This window comes from Peromyscus eremicus, chromosome 17 (genome assembly GCF_949786415.1).
Source record: "Peromyscus eremicus chromosome 17, PerEre_H2_v1, whole genome shotgun sequence".
NCBI classification, from domain to species: domain Eukaryota; kingdom Metazoa; phylum Chordata; class Mammalia; order Rodentia; family Cricetidae; genus Peromyscus; species Peromyscus eremicus.
The window spans coordinates 27265565-27281557 of NC_081433.1; the positions used below are offsets into that span (position 1 = coordinate 27265565).

Here is a 15993-nt window from a genome sequence, read left to right on the forward strand (position 1 = left end):
ATAATCCTGGTCTCATTGTCAGGGGACCCACAAACACATCAAGACACACAAGTGTCATCCACATTCAGAGGGCCTAGTTCAGTCCCATGCAGGCTCCCCAGCTGTCAGTCCAGAGTCCATGAGCTCCCAATAGTTTGGATCAGCTATCTTTGTGGTTTTCCCCATCATGATCCTGACCCCTCCTCTATCTCTTGCTCTTGCAATCCCTCCTCCATCTCTTCAACTGAACTCCAGGAGCTCAGCCCAGTGCTTGACTGTGGGTCTCTGCATCTGCTTCCATCAGTCACTGGGTGCAGGTTCTATGATGACAATTAGAGCGGGCACCAATCTGAGTGCAGGGGAAAGCTAGTTCAAGCACCCTGTCCACCATTGCTATGACTCTTAGCTGGGGATATCCTTTTGAGTTCCTGGTGATTTCCCTAGTTCCAGATTTCTCCCTAACGCCTTAATGGTTCACTCTGTCAAGATATCTCTTTCGTTGCACTCTTTCTCCATCCCTCCCCCAACTTGGCCATCTCGAACCCTCATGTTCCCAACTCCCATCCCCTCCCCTCTACATGTCCCTCCGAGTTTACCCAGAAGATCTTAACCCTTTCTCCTTCCTGGGTCAATCCATGCATGTCCCTCTTAGGGTCCTCTCATGAGAGCGCTTTTAAGAAGTATATAAATCTTGGGATGTACCCTTAAGCCAGAGCCTTCCCATCACTAGGTGTTTGAACCCGGGTCTTAACTCCTTTGGCCTGCCTCTCTAAGATAAGGGCACTAGCCAGAATTTGTCTCACTAGGTAAGGGTAGGGATTAACCAGGCGGCACAATGAGGAAGGGCATGGCGCAGCAAGCATGGTGGCAGACAGAGTGATTCCCAGAGCCCTCTGGGGTGACCAGTGTCTGAGCTGAGGCCACACACTCTCATATTCTTTGGTTGTGCTTCTCCTTGGGTCCTCCATGCATGTTAGAGACTCCATGGAATACCTCTGGCCATTATTCCCTGCGTCCTCTCTGCCCCATTGTATAGAGCCAAATCGATTGTTGAAGAGTTGTGTCAAAGACTGTTTTCAAGGTAAGCACAGGCATGGAAAACTGCAGGCGTAACTCTGTCTCCTGTCAGCAGAACTTCCACCCGTGAGCAGTATTTCTCTGGACTGGTTCACGGGACAGTTGTACTGGGCTAGTAGCTCTGCGAGGGTCATCTGTGCTGGCTTAAGTGATGGCAGAGGCTATGTCAAAATCTTGGAAAAGGATCTCGTGCCAGAGGAGCTAGTGGTGTTTCCCGCAAAGAAGTAAGTAGAGTGTTTCTCTTGGCATGTACCCCAAAATCTCTTGGCACTTTACATACTTAAGAAGAACGCACGCCAGCCTTAAGATTTCATTTGTGCCACAACATTCTGATTTGTACATCTTAGACTGAATTTCATGCAGCCAAACTTTCCATGCCTGATGAATACAGGAGCTGGGCTTCACAGCTTTGAGTTGCAGGACAGAGACAAAGCTCACAGGAGAGAGCTAAGGGAGTTGTTGAGAAGAGTATGTGTACGCACGTGAGGGCATTTTTGAAAACTGTATTCCTTCTGCTTGCAGGTATTTGTATTGGGTAAATGGAGGCAAGAATGGGGTCAAGACCGTTGAGACCGCAGGAATGGATGGCTCTGATAGAAAGGTACTAACAGTGGTGACCACAGAGGAGCCTTTAAGACTGACACTGGACCATGTGACTGGCAGACTCTACTGGATCCGTGGCTATAAAGAGGTACTATAGATAGGCCCAGAAGAAATGGGGACTCTCTTTTGCTAGGAGCCGGGAATGGGTCTATAGATATGCACACTCTTCTCTGATGTCTAGCATTAACTCCACGAGGTAATTTGTGTTGCAAAAACAAGAAAAGCAAGGTTTAATTGCAGAGCGTCTTTGAGTAGAGCAGACTGTCCCAACAGCTTGGGAGACTGGGTGTGCTTTTTTTCTTTTTTACGTACTCTATAGCCCAACAGTGCTAAATTTCTGCAGTTATAAAGGTTATGATTTATGTTGTACCCATGATACAAGATGTTTTTTAAGATTTCTGGGAACTTCCATAGAAGCGTATGGTTACTTAGGCACTATGGAGCCCTGTACTCAGATTTCCAAGGCCTAATGTTGCAGTTTATAACATCCCAATTTGGGAAGTGACAAGCGAAAAGGTCATTATGACATAGTGACTAAAAGCAGAGGCTCCCAGCCTGGTGAGTCACATTTTCAAGTCTCATTTCCTCGTTGTGATTTTAGGCTCATTAAGATGCTCCTGTGAGCATTCATCGCTCTCTCTGAGAGTACATAAAACACCCACCTTTTGCAGCAATCACAGGACAGAGTGAACAGCATTGGTACCATGTCTGGATGTAGAGCACCTGGGATAGTAGCTAAAGTCTGAACGAGAACCACTCAATTGTGCTGACTTCGACCGTAGACTCCACAATCTTAGATGAATTCCTCCCTATCGGCTTGATGTCACGGGGATATTTAATCAGTGTCCAGAAATCCCTGGTGACAGTCACATCAGCAGTGCTTGCTGATGCTATCTCTAACTCACAGGACTCTAATCCTTCAGTCCATAGAGACAATGAAAGTGGACGGCAGTGGGAGGTACACCTTTCCTGGGGTATTTGTGGAAGATGAAGACCCCGTTGGCTTGGCTGTGTTTGAGAATGCTTTCTTCTGGGCAAACCAAACTCAACTGATTCGTACCTCACCTAGCAGTCCAAAGGAGAGAGAGGTGCTGCTCCGTACCTCCGCGTCTGCTCTCTCAGTCCTCCACAAGTCCCAGCAACCCAAGAGTAAGTGAACCACTTGCTTCTGAATTGCTGAGATGGGAACTGCCCAAGATGAGACCTCAGCCTGTGGTTGAAACTTGCTGTTTTGAGGCAGAGATATGTTCTAGTCTCTTCTCTTTCCAGTTGTACATAGGACTTCTAAGTATGGGGAGCAGATCAAAGGCACCATGGGGAAGCTCATTCCAAGTCCAGTGCCTGTGCACTGTGCCTGGCTAGAGCATCCTCTGGACTTTTAGGGTCCGGGGCATTGAAAATATAAGTTCTGGGCTGGAGAGTTGGCTCAGCAATTAAGAGCACCGGCTGCTCTTCCAGAGGGCCCAGGTTCAATCTTCATCACCTGATTTGTGGCTCACAACTGTCTGTAACTCCAATCCCAGGGGATCCAATGCCCTCTTCTGACCTCCTCAGACACCAGGCACATATGTGATGCATATGCATACACATAGGCAAAACACTTATACACAAAAAGTAATAAAATAAGTGAATCTTAAAAAATAATTAAGAAAAAGAAAACATAAACATACATGTAGGCAAAACGCTTATACACAAAAAGTAATAAAATAAGTGTGTCTTAGAAACTAACCATGGTGGAGAATATAGATCCCTTTAAGGGAGTCTCCCAGTAAACCAATGGGATACTCATTCTGCCTAAACTCCAAGGGAGTGGGTGCAGTTGGTTAAAGTTTGTTGGCCCTATCGTAAGACACATGGACACTTGTCTGACAGCCAGTCAGGAGACCAGCATAGTTCAAAGGTCAGCACTCCCATGGAAAGTGACAAGTGTATTTGGACTCCTCTTAAGGTAGACCATCTTACCTCTTCTTCGCGACTGAGTTTTGAACGGTTTGGACAGAGAATCTGAAACGATGTCCCCTGGTTCCGTTTAAACAGGCAGACACTCCACGTGTGTTCCAGGTTCTTGCAGTCACCTATGCCTCCTGTCCCCCGTCCATCCCAAGGGCTACAAGTGTGTCTGTCCAGAGGGACTGTTCCTTTTACCTTCTGGTACATGCAGCGGTAAGTGCCCTGGTGAAATGGGTGCAGTTCAAGAAGACTTGCTCCAGGTTAGCCTGGACATAAGGCAGATTCCGTTTCTGAATCAACCACTCTGTTCCGACACGCTCCGTTGATGACCAGTTTGTTGTCAAAACAACTTGATTCCATTTCTGTTTGATTGTTTTTGAGATCGGGTCTCACTGCGCATCCCTGAATGGCAAAGAACTCACTAAATAGACTAGACAGGTCTTACAAATCACGGAGTTCTTCCTGCCCCTGCCTCCCAAGTGCTGGGATTAAAGGTGTGTGTGCACCTCCATTCCCGGTCCCCTAGATTTAGTTTTGTGATAGTGATAAACTACCTAACAAAAACCTAACATTTAACCATTTTTAATTGTATGGTGGCATGAGATGCATTCATGTTTCTGTGCAACCTCCACCAAGATCCATTTCCAGAACTTCTTCATCTTCCTAAATGATACTCTTTGAACCTTAGACATTAATTCTACTCACTTTCCCCTGCCAATCACCATTTTATTTTCTGACTGTGTGGACTTACCTATTCTAGGTACCATATTTGGTGCAATTGTGGGATATTTGACCCTGGTGTAGTTCCCTTAGAATAACATCTTTGATGTTTGTCTTAGTTAGGGTTTCTATTGCTATGGTAAAACATCACGACCAAAAAGCAAGTTGGGGAGGAAAGGGTTTATTTGGCTTACACTTCCATTTTGCTGTTCATCATCAAAGGAAGTCAGGATAGGAACTCAAACAGGGCAGGAACCTGGATGCAGGAGCTGACGCAGAGGCCATGGAGGGCTGCTGCTTACTGGCTTGCTTCCCATGGCTTGCTCAGCCTGCTTTCTTATAGAACCCAGGACCAGCAGCACAGGGATGGCACCACCCACCATGGGCTAAGCCCTCCCCCATTGCTCACTGTCTTATGGAGGCATTTCCTCAACTGAGGCTCCTTCCTCTCTGATGACTCCGGCTTGTGTCAAGTTGACACAGAACGAGCCAGTACAATGTTATAACTCTATGTTCTAGCATGTGATCGAATCTCATACACACACCCTTTTGACTTTTGAAATGGGTCTGGACATACAATCTGGGGTGGCTTTGCATTTACTCTGTGGCTTGTGCTGGCCCCAAATTCACAGTCTTTGTGCCTCGGCTTCCTGAGTGTTGTGATCACCAGTGTGCACCACAGCTCCTGACTTCATCTTATTTATTTTTCAGTCTTGTTTGTTATATTGTGAGAAGGAGCACATATGCACTGCCATGTGCATGTGCCCATCAGAGGACAGGTTGGTGAGCTGGTTCTGTCCCTCCACCTTTCTGTGGGCCACACAGGGATGGAACTCAGGCTCCCAGGCTTGCATGCCAGGCACACGTACCCGCCGAGTCATTTCACTCCTCACTATTCCTTCTGAAGGCTAAGTGATATTCTACTTTATGAATATAGTTCATCTATTACTGGACAGTTGGATTGGATTTTTAAGGCATAAAATAGCAAATATAATTCAGGTTTACATAAAAATTTTGTAAGTAAATTAATAGAATTACATATCCTGACTTCGTTTTTAAGCAGAGTCTCTGCTTGGACACTGTTTTAGTCCGGTATTGTTAACACAAATCCTCCACGTTGCTGTTTTATCGCTAAGATATTAAAGTCTATACAATCTATTGACTTTCTACCTAACCAATTGGCTTTTAAAACTAGGACATGAAAGTTTTTTAAATTTTCATTTAAAAGTTTTTTTTCCACTTTACATTCCAACCACAGTTCCCTCTACCTCTCCTCCTCCCTCTCCCCCACACCCCACCTCACCCCTCCTCCACTTCTCAGAGAGGATAAGGCCAGCTGTCTCTGTGGGTTTCCCCATCATGATTGGATAAAAGTTTTAAGAAGAATAAATCATGTAAATATGTTTGTGCTCCAACTTATTTTTAAAAACACAGTTCACAGGGCCAGCTTTAAATGAAACCATGGTGGAATAAGCTGTAGTTGCTAAGTAATCAGCTCAGACTCAATTTTTAGCATTATATATTGTGTGCTGTTAAACCCACATACTCAACTTTTTTTTGAATAAGAGAAAGCATTAAAAAATTCTTTAGTAACTGGGCAGTGATGATGCACACCTTTAAGCCCAGCACTCTGGAAGCAGAGACAGTCAGGTGTCTGAGCTCGAGGCCAGCCTGGTCTACAGAGTGAGTTCCAGGACAGTCAGGACTGCACAGAGAAACCCTGTCTCTTGGAAGAAAGAAAGAAAGAAAAAACAAACAAACAAACAAACAACAACAAATCTCTAGTATCAAGACATTATTAAGTCAAGGAGTGCAGCATCCCAGTGATTCAGCCTTACCCTTCCATGGACAACCGGAAATATCCAGTGCCTCAGGACAGCTAAGTAACACTGGCATTTGCCCAAACGACCCATGTCTTTAGAGGCTATGGTAGTCATGTGGTCACGTGGTCATGTACTGCAGAGGCAGGGATGTAAGACACTGGATGTAAGACATTCGTATGGGTGCCTGAGCTTGAGATGAGGCTACTCTCAGAAGGGAACCCAGGATTCATCTGTTAACTGGTCAAATGGCAAATCTCTCCCTTCCCTTTGTAGAATTAAAAGTTGTGTTTTCTTCTGGCAAACGTCTATACTTGTTGAAAGTCAGCTCTATGGGAACCGCTGTAGAGAGAACTCTAGTTGAGGAGCATGCTGGGAATCTCTACTTACTGGATATTGATTGGAAAAGGAACTTCATCTATTGGTCAAATGCCCAGGGACATCTCGTTTATTCAGCTGGATATTCGGGACAAAAGCAAGAGATTTGGACCCAGCATACAGGTGAGCTGTGGTAGCCATCTTGTTTTCTTCCTTTATTTTCTGGTTCTAAATGTGTAGGGCCAAAAAAGTGTATCTATCCCTAATGTGAGTGTATTTTCATGCCAAAGACTAGGTGTGACTAGTTGAATGTGGTATCTGTTATTGACCCATTGTTCTTAGACATGACCACTGCCATCAGGCTAAATAGAGGTAGAAGAGGTTTTGTTTTTTGTTCTTTTTTTTTTTAAATTTTGCTTTCCTGGCCTTAAGTCAGAGAAGAACAGAAAAAAAGTCTTTCATTCTTCAGTTTTGCATTGCAGATTTTTCATATTCTAATTTAAAAGTCATTTGCAATGCAGATTTCAGGGAGAAAAAGCAAGATATTTTCTTAATATGGCAATATATACTTTCCCTTCCCACACTCCTAAATGCTGCACCTCACCCTCAAGCCCCCTTGTTCTGCCTAAATGCAGCCAACATCTCCTTTGTAAAGAACTGAGACTCGAGCTCCAGGGTGAGTAAGTAGATTTCTGAACATCTGTCCCTGTGTGCTCTGCCAAGTGCTAAGGCTAATGTCTCACTATGAGACGTGCCTTTGACACTTTCCTTGGGGTTGTACAGGACACCCAGAGGACTGGGTAAGTACAATGGCTGGTGAATAGCAACTTCTCATGCCCCAGTCAGAAAATATTCAGGACAACTAACCGTGACAGCACCTAACAGCTATCTGGGAGATGCTTGGTTGCAAATGTCTTCCCATTTATTGGAAATGCTACCTTCTCCCCGCCGGCTGGTCATCCTAATTGGCTTCTGTGTTGCAGTTATATCAAGGACTGCTGGTGTAATCTGAGCTGGCTCTATTGTAGAGCAGTGATAGCTTTCCATAACTATAATAAATGCCCAAGGTGATCAATTTGTAAAGAGAAAATCCGAACTGAACGAATAATGCATGAATAAGTCAGAAAACAAGTTTGTTTTAGCCCTTAGTCCGTTCAACTTTACACACTGTTTTTAGACCTCTGGTGGTGGTACTGGATGCCAAGGGTGGGAAGTGAGTTGTGGACTTCAAATTCTCACCTCCAGGCCAAAGAGGAAAAAAAAGAAAAAGAAAAAGGAAGAGACTGGATACTCACAGACACTTTGAGGGCACATATTCCCAGTTACCTGATTATCTCCCGTTGGTCCTCATCCATTAAAAGTCCCACAGCATCCCAGTAGCTCCACAGGCTGGGCATCAAGGCACTAGCATATGAACCATAGTGGGGTATTCAAGATCCAACCAAACTGGTACAGTTGTTAAAAACATAGCAAAGACAACAGTATCATTCCTGCTAGCCAGATGTGTTCATGAATTATGTGGCCTCCTTAAAACCCATCAGTACAGTTAAGTGTCCTGATATCAGTGTTTTCTGTTGGGCTCATTGCTCTTATGCTAAAGTGGAAAACTGAGGCGAAGAAAAAAATCCAGTTAAAAATTCTCAGTGAAAAAATGAGAGGACTTCATAGTCTATCTCTCTAAGTACCGATGTGACGTTGTTCAAAGGAATCCTGTGAACCTGGCAAGTAGGTTTTCAACCTCAAGTCTGCAAAGGGCAAAGATGAAATCCATCATTCAGTAGAAGAATGAGCGTTTCCTGTAAATTGCAGCATCTGACAGAGGAGAGAGAGCATTGAGCTTGGGCAAGAATGACTTCACAGATATGGAGAGAATTCCGACCTAATCTTACAGAAGTTCCTCCCGTGAGAGGTTGTGATGCAGTAAAGGAATGACCCCACCCTAAAGGAAGAACAACAAGTGGCACATTAAGCCCTGTGTGTACTGCTTTCCCCATGACACCCCACTCCCATGACACTCCTCCCCCATGACACCCCTCTCCCATGACACCCCTCTCCCATGACACCCACCCCCATGACACCCACCCCCATGACACCCCACTCCAATGACACCCACCCCCATGACACCCCACCCCTCACCATGAGTTACCATTCATGTACTTGTCTACTCTCTCAGTAGTTAACATTGTGTTCTCCCTATCATGCCCAGTAGATGAGCGGCAAAGTTGATGTGTTTAACATCTGGCTCTCTGCGTACTACAGTTTGGATAGGAAATGAACCTCATCCTTGGCCCAGTCATCTATTTCATGAAGACTTGGCTTCCTGGTGGCATAGCTAAGATCTAATCATTAGGATGCTAACTTCAATAGATGAAACCAGGGAGGAGTTCAGAAATGAATGGACTGTGAGAAGTCGGAGCCTGGCTGAGGGAAGTAGGCTGCTGGGGATATGCCTTGGAAGGGACAACCTGTCTTCACCCTGCCAACTTCCTGGCCATGGTGGGGTAAACCACTTTGTTTTCACTACATGCACTCTGCTGCCTTGTCCTGCTTTACCACATAGAGGCCCAGAAGCATTGGAGACACATGGCTGTAGACTAAGCCACGGGCCAGAATAAACTCTTCTTTCATTACTTTTTATCCCAACTCAGATACCTTGTTGCAATGACTAAAACAAAACAAAACAAAACAAAAAAACCAGGAACAAAAACATAATAGGAGAAAGAAATGTGTGTGCATGTTCCCTGGCATATGCTTATAGTAAAGCTTACTGATGAATAATACACAATCTATAATTTTTTTAAACCTAAGATTGAACACTCTTTCTGGTAAAGCTGTGGAAGAGTAATTTTGATTTGAGTACTATATCACACTTTCATTTCCATAAACAAGTGAAACAAAGGCGGACTGATGAAGAAGACATAATGGAATTAGCTCATCAGTGCCCTAAAGGGTGGCTTGGATGACCTCAATAATTATTATAAATACTCAAAAATGATTCTTGGATTATTGGATTTGTTGGATATTTAGGGTTTAATTAATTTCACATGTAAGTGGAATCAGTACTGGTAACATTTTTACTTCCTTTACATTTATTTTGTGGCGTGCGTGTGTGTGTGTGTGTGTGTGTGTGTGTGTGTGTGTGTGTGCATGGGTGTTCATGCACATGGGCCACGTGTATGAGTAGCTCAGAGGATAGCTTTCAGGAATCCGTTCTCTCCTTCGACCATGTGGGTTCCAGGGATCGAACTCGGGTCATCAGACTCGGTGGCACGCCCCTCTACCCATCATGCTTTTCTTAAGACTAAGGTTCACAAACTTTGTATGAAGTGCCAAAGAGTGACCACCATGTTTGGTGGATAGTTGTCATTGTATCGTGAAAACAGCATTATACAATGTGTGAATTGCTAGCTATATTCCATGGAAAGTTACCTATATCAAAAGGCAGTGGACCAAATTTGGCCCAAGGTCAATTATTTATCCACCTCTAGTCTAGAGAACAAAACACAACCAACAAGGAATCCCAAAACATACACTCAGATGTGTTGTACAGACTGTTTTCATGGTGTAAATACTCCCACAATGCCAGCTTCCAAGCTACCATGTGACGTGGTTAAAATGGAATGAGAAGTATTCTTGGAAGCAAGCTTTACACAGTATGTTCGCCGTTCAGGAATGATGGACTATAAAAACAAAAGCAAGCTACAGTTTTCCACAAAATCTCGATGTCCTTGAACATCTACATGATTCCATAGGTGGGAAATTCCACATCTGTCCTCATTTAGTGATGTGCAGGAAGTGTTTTATAGAACTACTTTGGTGCTATATGTATAATGCATACAGGAAACAAAAACAAATATCATATTTAGACTCATGTCCCATTCTCAAGCCAATCTGGAAAACTCCAGAAAGAGTTCCAAATCCAGAAACGTGTACAGTTCCTTGATAAGGAATTCCAAGCCAGTAATAGTAAATTCTAATAAAGCAATTAAGAATATATTAGTTGAATATTTATTACTTTTAGTAAATCAATAAGATTAATTTAATGTCTTATATTGAACCACCATCTTGCTGACTTCCTGGCAGTTGGGTGTTGTGAGCTTGTGTGGTCACCTTTAGTAACTTACCATAAAATAGCAGACACTATTCTAAGATTTCCTGTTTTAATTCTGCTTGTAACAACTCATGAGGAAAGCATCCTTATAATGGATTTGAGAAAATGGAGGCGTAGAAACAGGGAAGCATTCTGTCCTTCTAGCTTGATACTGCTCTTAATCTTAATGGTAGGCTGCATCCTACAGTAGATGAATCCTAGCTTAGCTCTGCCATTGGCTGGTTATATTGGGCATGAACAGGAAGGGAAGAGTGCTGGAAGTTAGTGCCTAACTCAATTATTCACATCTGAAAAATGATACCTGTCTTAGTTAGGGTTACATTGCTGTGAAGAGACACCATGACCACAGCAATACTTATAAAGGAAAATATTTAATTGGGGCTGGCTTACAGTTCAGAGGTTTAGTTCATTATCATCATGGCAAGAAGCATGGTGGCATGTAGGCAGACATTGTGCTGGAGAGGTAGCTGAGAGTTCTACATCTTGATCTACAGGCAGCAGGAAGAGAGAGTGACACTGGGCCTGGTCTGAGCACCTGAAATGTCAAAGCTTACCCTCAGTGACACATTTCCTCCAACAAGACCACACCTACCCCAACAAGGCCACAACTCCTAATAGCACCACTCCCTATGAACCTATTATGGGGGCCATTTTCATTCAAACCACCACAGTACCCAAGATTTTTATGTACTTGGTCCTTATCATACCTGTACCTTCTCATTTTAGATTTTATTCACTGTTACTCTTGGTGACCTTGCATTCTATCTAAAGTGATGTCACTCTGTCCTAGTCTATTTTCTCAAAGCAATTTTGAGCTCTAGTCCCTTGATTATATAATTGATTGATTTGCATATTGACCTGTGAGAAGAAGGAATGTTACTCTAAAGTTATAGGCCTGTGTTCAAATGCAGGCCACTTAGACATCTCTTTCAAGATGTAGTGGATCTTGCCAGGTGGCTGTGAGGACCATTGGAACTCAAGTGACAAGCTGCTGGATCCAGAGCAGGCATTATGAGGGTCATGTTGCAAAGAAGTATCTGCTCGAGGGGCCTGCCCCCCTTTTCTCCCTGACCCATTTGAGACAGTGTGCGGATACACCTAGAAGCCTTTTCTAATGCAGCCTCTATTCCTCCTACAGTCTGCTCAGCCAATGTGGACATATCCACCGGGAACCTGTTCTGGCTACCCTGTGACCGAGGTACGATTCAGAAGACCAGAGTTCCTGGCGCTGACTCGTACACTCTCTACAGCACTCGCAACATTATACTCCAGCTGCTCCTTGACTGGCCCAGACAGGTGCTGTACTGGGTAGAGAATGGGAAGCCCCTGCAAAGCATGACCCTTGACGGCAAAACCAGACAGGAAGTTTGGAGAGGCACCTGGGCAGCAGACACTCGGATGGCCTTGGACCTTGGATCTGCTAGTATCCTCTGGACCACCAAAGGGTTGGGTAAGTACTATACAACAGTTCAGTGGGTAGAGTCTGAGGCCATATGCCCAAGCTTCTTTTTAGTATAATGCTTCAAGTAATTTTTTTTACACTTGAATTATTTTTTGTGTTTGGGCTATGGTGGAATTTTTTGTTTTAAAATTTTAACTGACACATAATAGTTGTACATACATATGGGGTAGAGTATGATATTTTGACACCTGTATTAATACAATACATAATAATCAAATCATAGTACTTAATATATTCATCACCTCGAGCATATACTGTTACTTTGTATAGAGAATATTCAAAACCTTTCTTCTAGCTGTCCTACTTATTCTGAGCACTGCTTAGACAAAGACTTTAGTTTGAAATTTGACAGTTACTGCAAGGCACTTACTTCAAACCCATCTCTTGTCTAACAGTCTGGTTTAGGAATTTTTTTTTAAAAAGAATACCAGAAATAATAGACTTAAGAGCATCAAAAAATATACCTAGTTGTTTTTCCAAAATTTTGTTCCAAATTTGTTTTTTTCTTCCACAACTAGAAATAGCAGAAGCAAACATCCTCCACAAAGGAGGTACCAGGCTGCGGTTAGACCTTGGAAAAAAGGTGTAAGCTGTAACTGTGCATTGATTGCTCATCTTCTTAACCAACAGCTACCTTGGGGCCTGGTGGCAACATGCTGATAGCCATGGATTTTAGCATATGCTACTTTTCTATTGCTGTGATAAAAAACCGCGACCAAAAGGTTTGCCCAACCCTCCAACTTATGGTCCATCACAAAGGAAGGAAAGTCAGGGCAGGAACTCGGCAGGAACCTGGAGGCAGGAACCACATCAGAAGCCATGAAGGAGCTCTGCTTAGCTTAGCCGCTAGCTTGCTCCTCCTGGCTTTCTAAGTTTGTTTTCTGATATAACCCAGGACCTCTTGCCCAGGGATGGTACTGCCCACAGTAGGCTGAGACCTCCCACATCAGTCATTCATCAAGAAAATACCCCACAGGCTTGCCTCTGGGCCAGTCTAACGGTGGCATTTTTCAATTAAAGTTCCCTCTTCACAGATGACCCTGGCTTGTGTCAGGTTGACATAAAACCTAACCAACACAACACACATTGAGATAGTGATGTCATAGCTGGTGTCTCTGCATGGCAGACCTACAATTCCCAGTTTCCTGGAACTTAAGATATACATTAGTTGGCTGGACAGTGGTGGCACACGCCTTTAATCCCAGCACTCTGGAGGCAGAGGCAGGTGGATTTCTATGAGTCCAAGGCCAGCCTGGGCTACAGAGTGAGTTCCAAGACAGGCACCAAAACTACATGGAGAAACCCTGTCTCAAAAAACCAAAACAACAACAACAAAAAAGATATTCATTAGTTAACTTTAACCTATAAAACTAAAACCTGTGAAACTTGGAAGGAGGGCAGTGTGCTTCCTTGGAGTTTTGGGTCTTTAGACCTCCATCACATAGCACTATGCACCCCACCTTGCTCAGGGTCACAGGTCAATCTTGATTCTTATGCTTCCCTAGGGCTGCACAGTTTTAGTCTGCTAAAAAACCGATCATGTTCCCTAAACGCATCCTGGAGTGATGTGGTTATGGTGGCCCATGAGCCCTACCTGGTGACAGCAGACAAGGCAGCTCTTGTGCTGTGGAACAGGAAGACACTGGAGCCCTTCTCCACCCTGAAGGAGCCACACATAAAGAAAATGATCATCTTGGCAGAGAACCAGGAAGTGCCAGGCAAGTCTTTCTTTGTGGGGACGTCCCCCATGTTTTTTAGGGTAAATCCTGGGTAGGCTTTTGTTTATATTGACACTCGTCTCCTCTTCATTCTGGAAGCGCCCCTCCTTAACTTGTTCATATTCTGGGAGTGTAAGAACTGAACACACTTTTTCAAAGTTGCTATGAGATTTAGCCAGTTAACAGTGACCATAAAAGTTCTAGCAGTTCTCAGCGAGATCTACCCACTGTGGCCCTTGAGAGAAGGTCTTTCATGTTAGTATATTTAAGGCTCTTAGTCTGGGTATGAACATAGCTCTACATTATCCCCAAACTGATTTACTAAACAAGCCATTCTTTCATGAGACACATAGCCATGACATTGCACAGGTGGCCCTCTGTGATGTCCCTCCAAGGCTGTAGATACACATTGAATATCCTCTACCCAAAATATTTAGGACCACAAGTATTTCAAGTTTTGGATTTCTATTTTAGGCTTTGGAGTCTTTTTCAGATGCATAATGAAATATCTTATGAATGAAACCTAAGTGTTAAGTGTGAAATTCATTTATAACTCATGTACACTTTATACACCCAAGCTGAAGGTCATTCTCAACAACAGTCTTAGTGTGCCTGCCTTTTGAGTGTGACCTGACACATGAAGTAGGTGTAGTTTTCTTTTGTGACATCATGTTGGATTAAGAAAGTTTTAAGTCTTGGAGTCTTGGATTTCAAGTTTTTGGACTCAGCCAGTTCCAGGGACAGCATCATTCTTTGTTTTGCTGGAGGTGGGTCAAGGCGAAGCAGGCTTACATATTATCTTTTCAAATGATCCTTTGGTAGAGCAAAAAACATCCAGTCGTAGGTTATGAAGCAGAAAAAGAAGAATTCCCACCCCAGATTTCAGAGCCTTCCTTCATAGAAACAGCTGGGTGTATGAAGAAAGAATAAAATGAAAAGGGCAGAACCATTTCCTCTCTGTATCCAGTCCCACAATCTCCCATCTCCATCTTCTCTGTGACCTGTATAACTTTTTGACTCACTGGTTGCTTTATCCTGATCTTAGGAGTTACAAGCATCAGGTCTATGGATATATTCCTGAGGTGGTCATGCGCAGATATAGTTAATCTTCCTGCTTTAAATCCTATTCCGATCTCTAACACATCTGTCTGTTGCTGCTATAGTTGCCAACAAACACTAATTAGTAATTTGTGACACTGTAACTTAACGCATTTCAACAAATGAGTGCCTAGCTTATACTGGCGCTTATCCCATGCTAGGGAACCAGAAGGACTGTTGTGCATTACTTAAGGGCAGGGACACATTCTGAGAAACGTGTTACTAGGTGGCATCATTGTGTCACCATTATAGAATGTACTTATACAAACCCAGATGTAGACTGACAGTACACCTATTCCAAATAAGAGCAGTGGGTTTGTTCATGCCAGTTGATTGTAGTAACTCTGAGACAAGAAGTTTGGGGCTCTGTTATGCTCTTATGCACCACCCTGTGTGCAGTTTGTGATTGATAGAACATGATGTGATACACAGTGACACTCTGATTTTTTCCCTCAGATGCAAATAGAGCATCAGATAGCTCAGAGAAGAGAAAAGAACTTGCCCAAATTCAAAGCCAGTAGACAAGGGGGTCTATGCAGCTCACTTCCCTAAGTGTGCTTACATCGGGTGCTCTCACTGGCTCTTGTAAGGTAGAGCCAGGTGGATACTCAGCCCCGGTGTGGCTTTCCAAGGGAGGGGACAGTGGGAACACGCCCCACTGCTGGGCCCTCCTGGTCTGATTTGCTGAAGTGACATGGTTTGCTCTAGACCCTGGGCTTCTGGAGGCAGTGCCCACTGTCCCTTCCCCTCCTCCTCTTCTCTGCACCCGGTCCTCTGTCCCGTGCCAGGATGGGAAGGGATGCATTCCCAGGGAGTCCCTCTGCGATGGTGAGCGTGACTGTCAGGATGGCTCAGATGAAGAGAACTGCTCCCACGTCTGCCATCAACCAGGTTGGTCACCCTGTCCTCAGCGCTTTGTGCCAGGGTCATCTTCGGGCACATGATAGGAATTGCCAGAGTATGTTCTTAGTTGTGACATCCCAACTTCCCCTGGACCAGTTTGCATGCCATCATCTGTCGGAATCCTGATTCCCTAAGGATACATTTCATCCATCTGTCTGTTGCCTGGTTGCTTCCATAAATCTGGTAAGTGTTTCAACATTTGCCTTTTTAATAGGCTGGTCCACAGAACGACCT

The 15993-nt window shown here is 44.0% G+C and overlaps 1 protein-coding gene across 1 annotated transcript in view; it reads left to right on the forward strand.

Annotated features, from left to right (window-relative positions):
- The window catches only part of LOC131894632 (low-density lipoprotein receptor-related protein 1-like), a 50559-nt gene that overhangs the window by 13870 nt on the left and 20696 nt on the right, over nucleotides 1–15993 (forward strand). The window contains 8 exon segments of the mRNA XM_059244936.1: nucleotides 1112–1280; nucleotides 1579–1747; nucleotides 2583–2808; nucleotides 3697–3822; nucleotides 6426–6650; nucleotides 11717–12028; nucleotides 13546–13758; nucleotides 15565–15747. Coding sequence (XP_059100919.1) covers nucleotides 1112–1280; nucleotides 1579–1747; nucleotides 2583–2808; nucleotides 3697–3822; nucleotides 6426–6650; nucleotides 11717–12028; nucleotides 13546–13758; nucleotides 15565–15747 — 1623 coding nt within the window.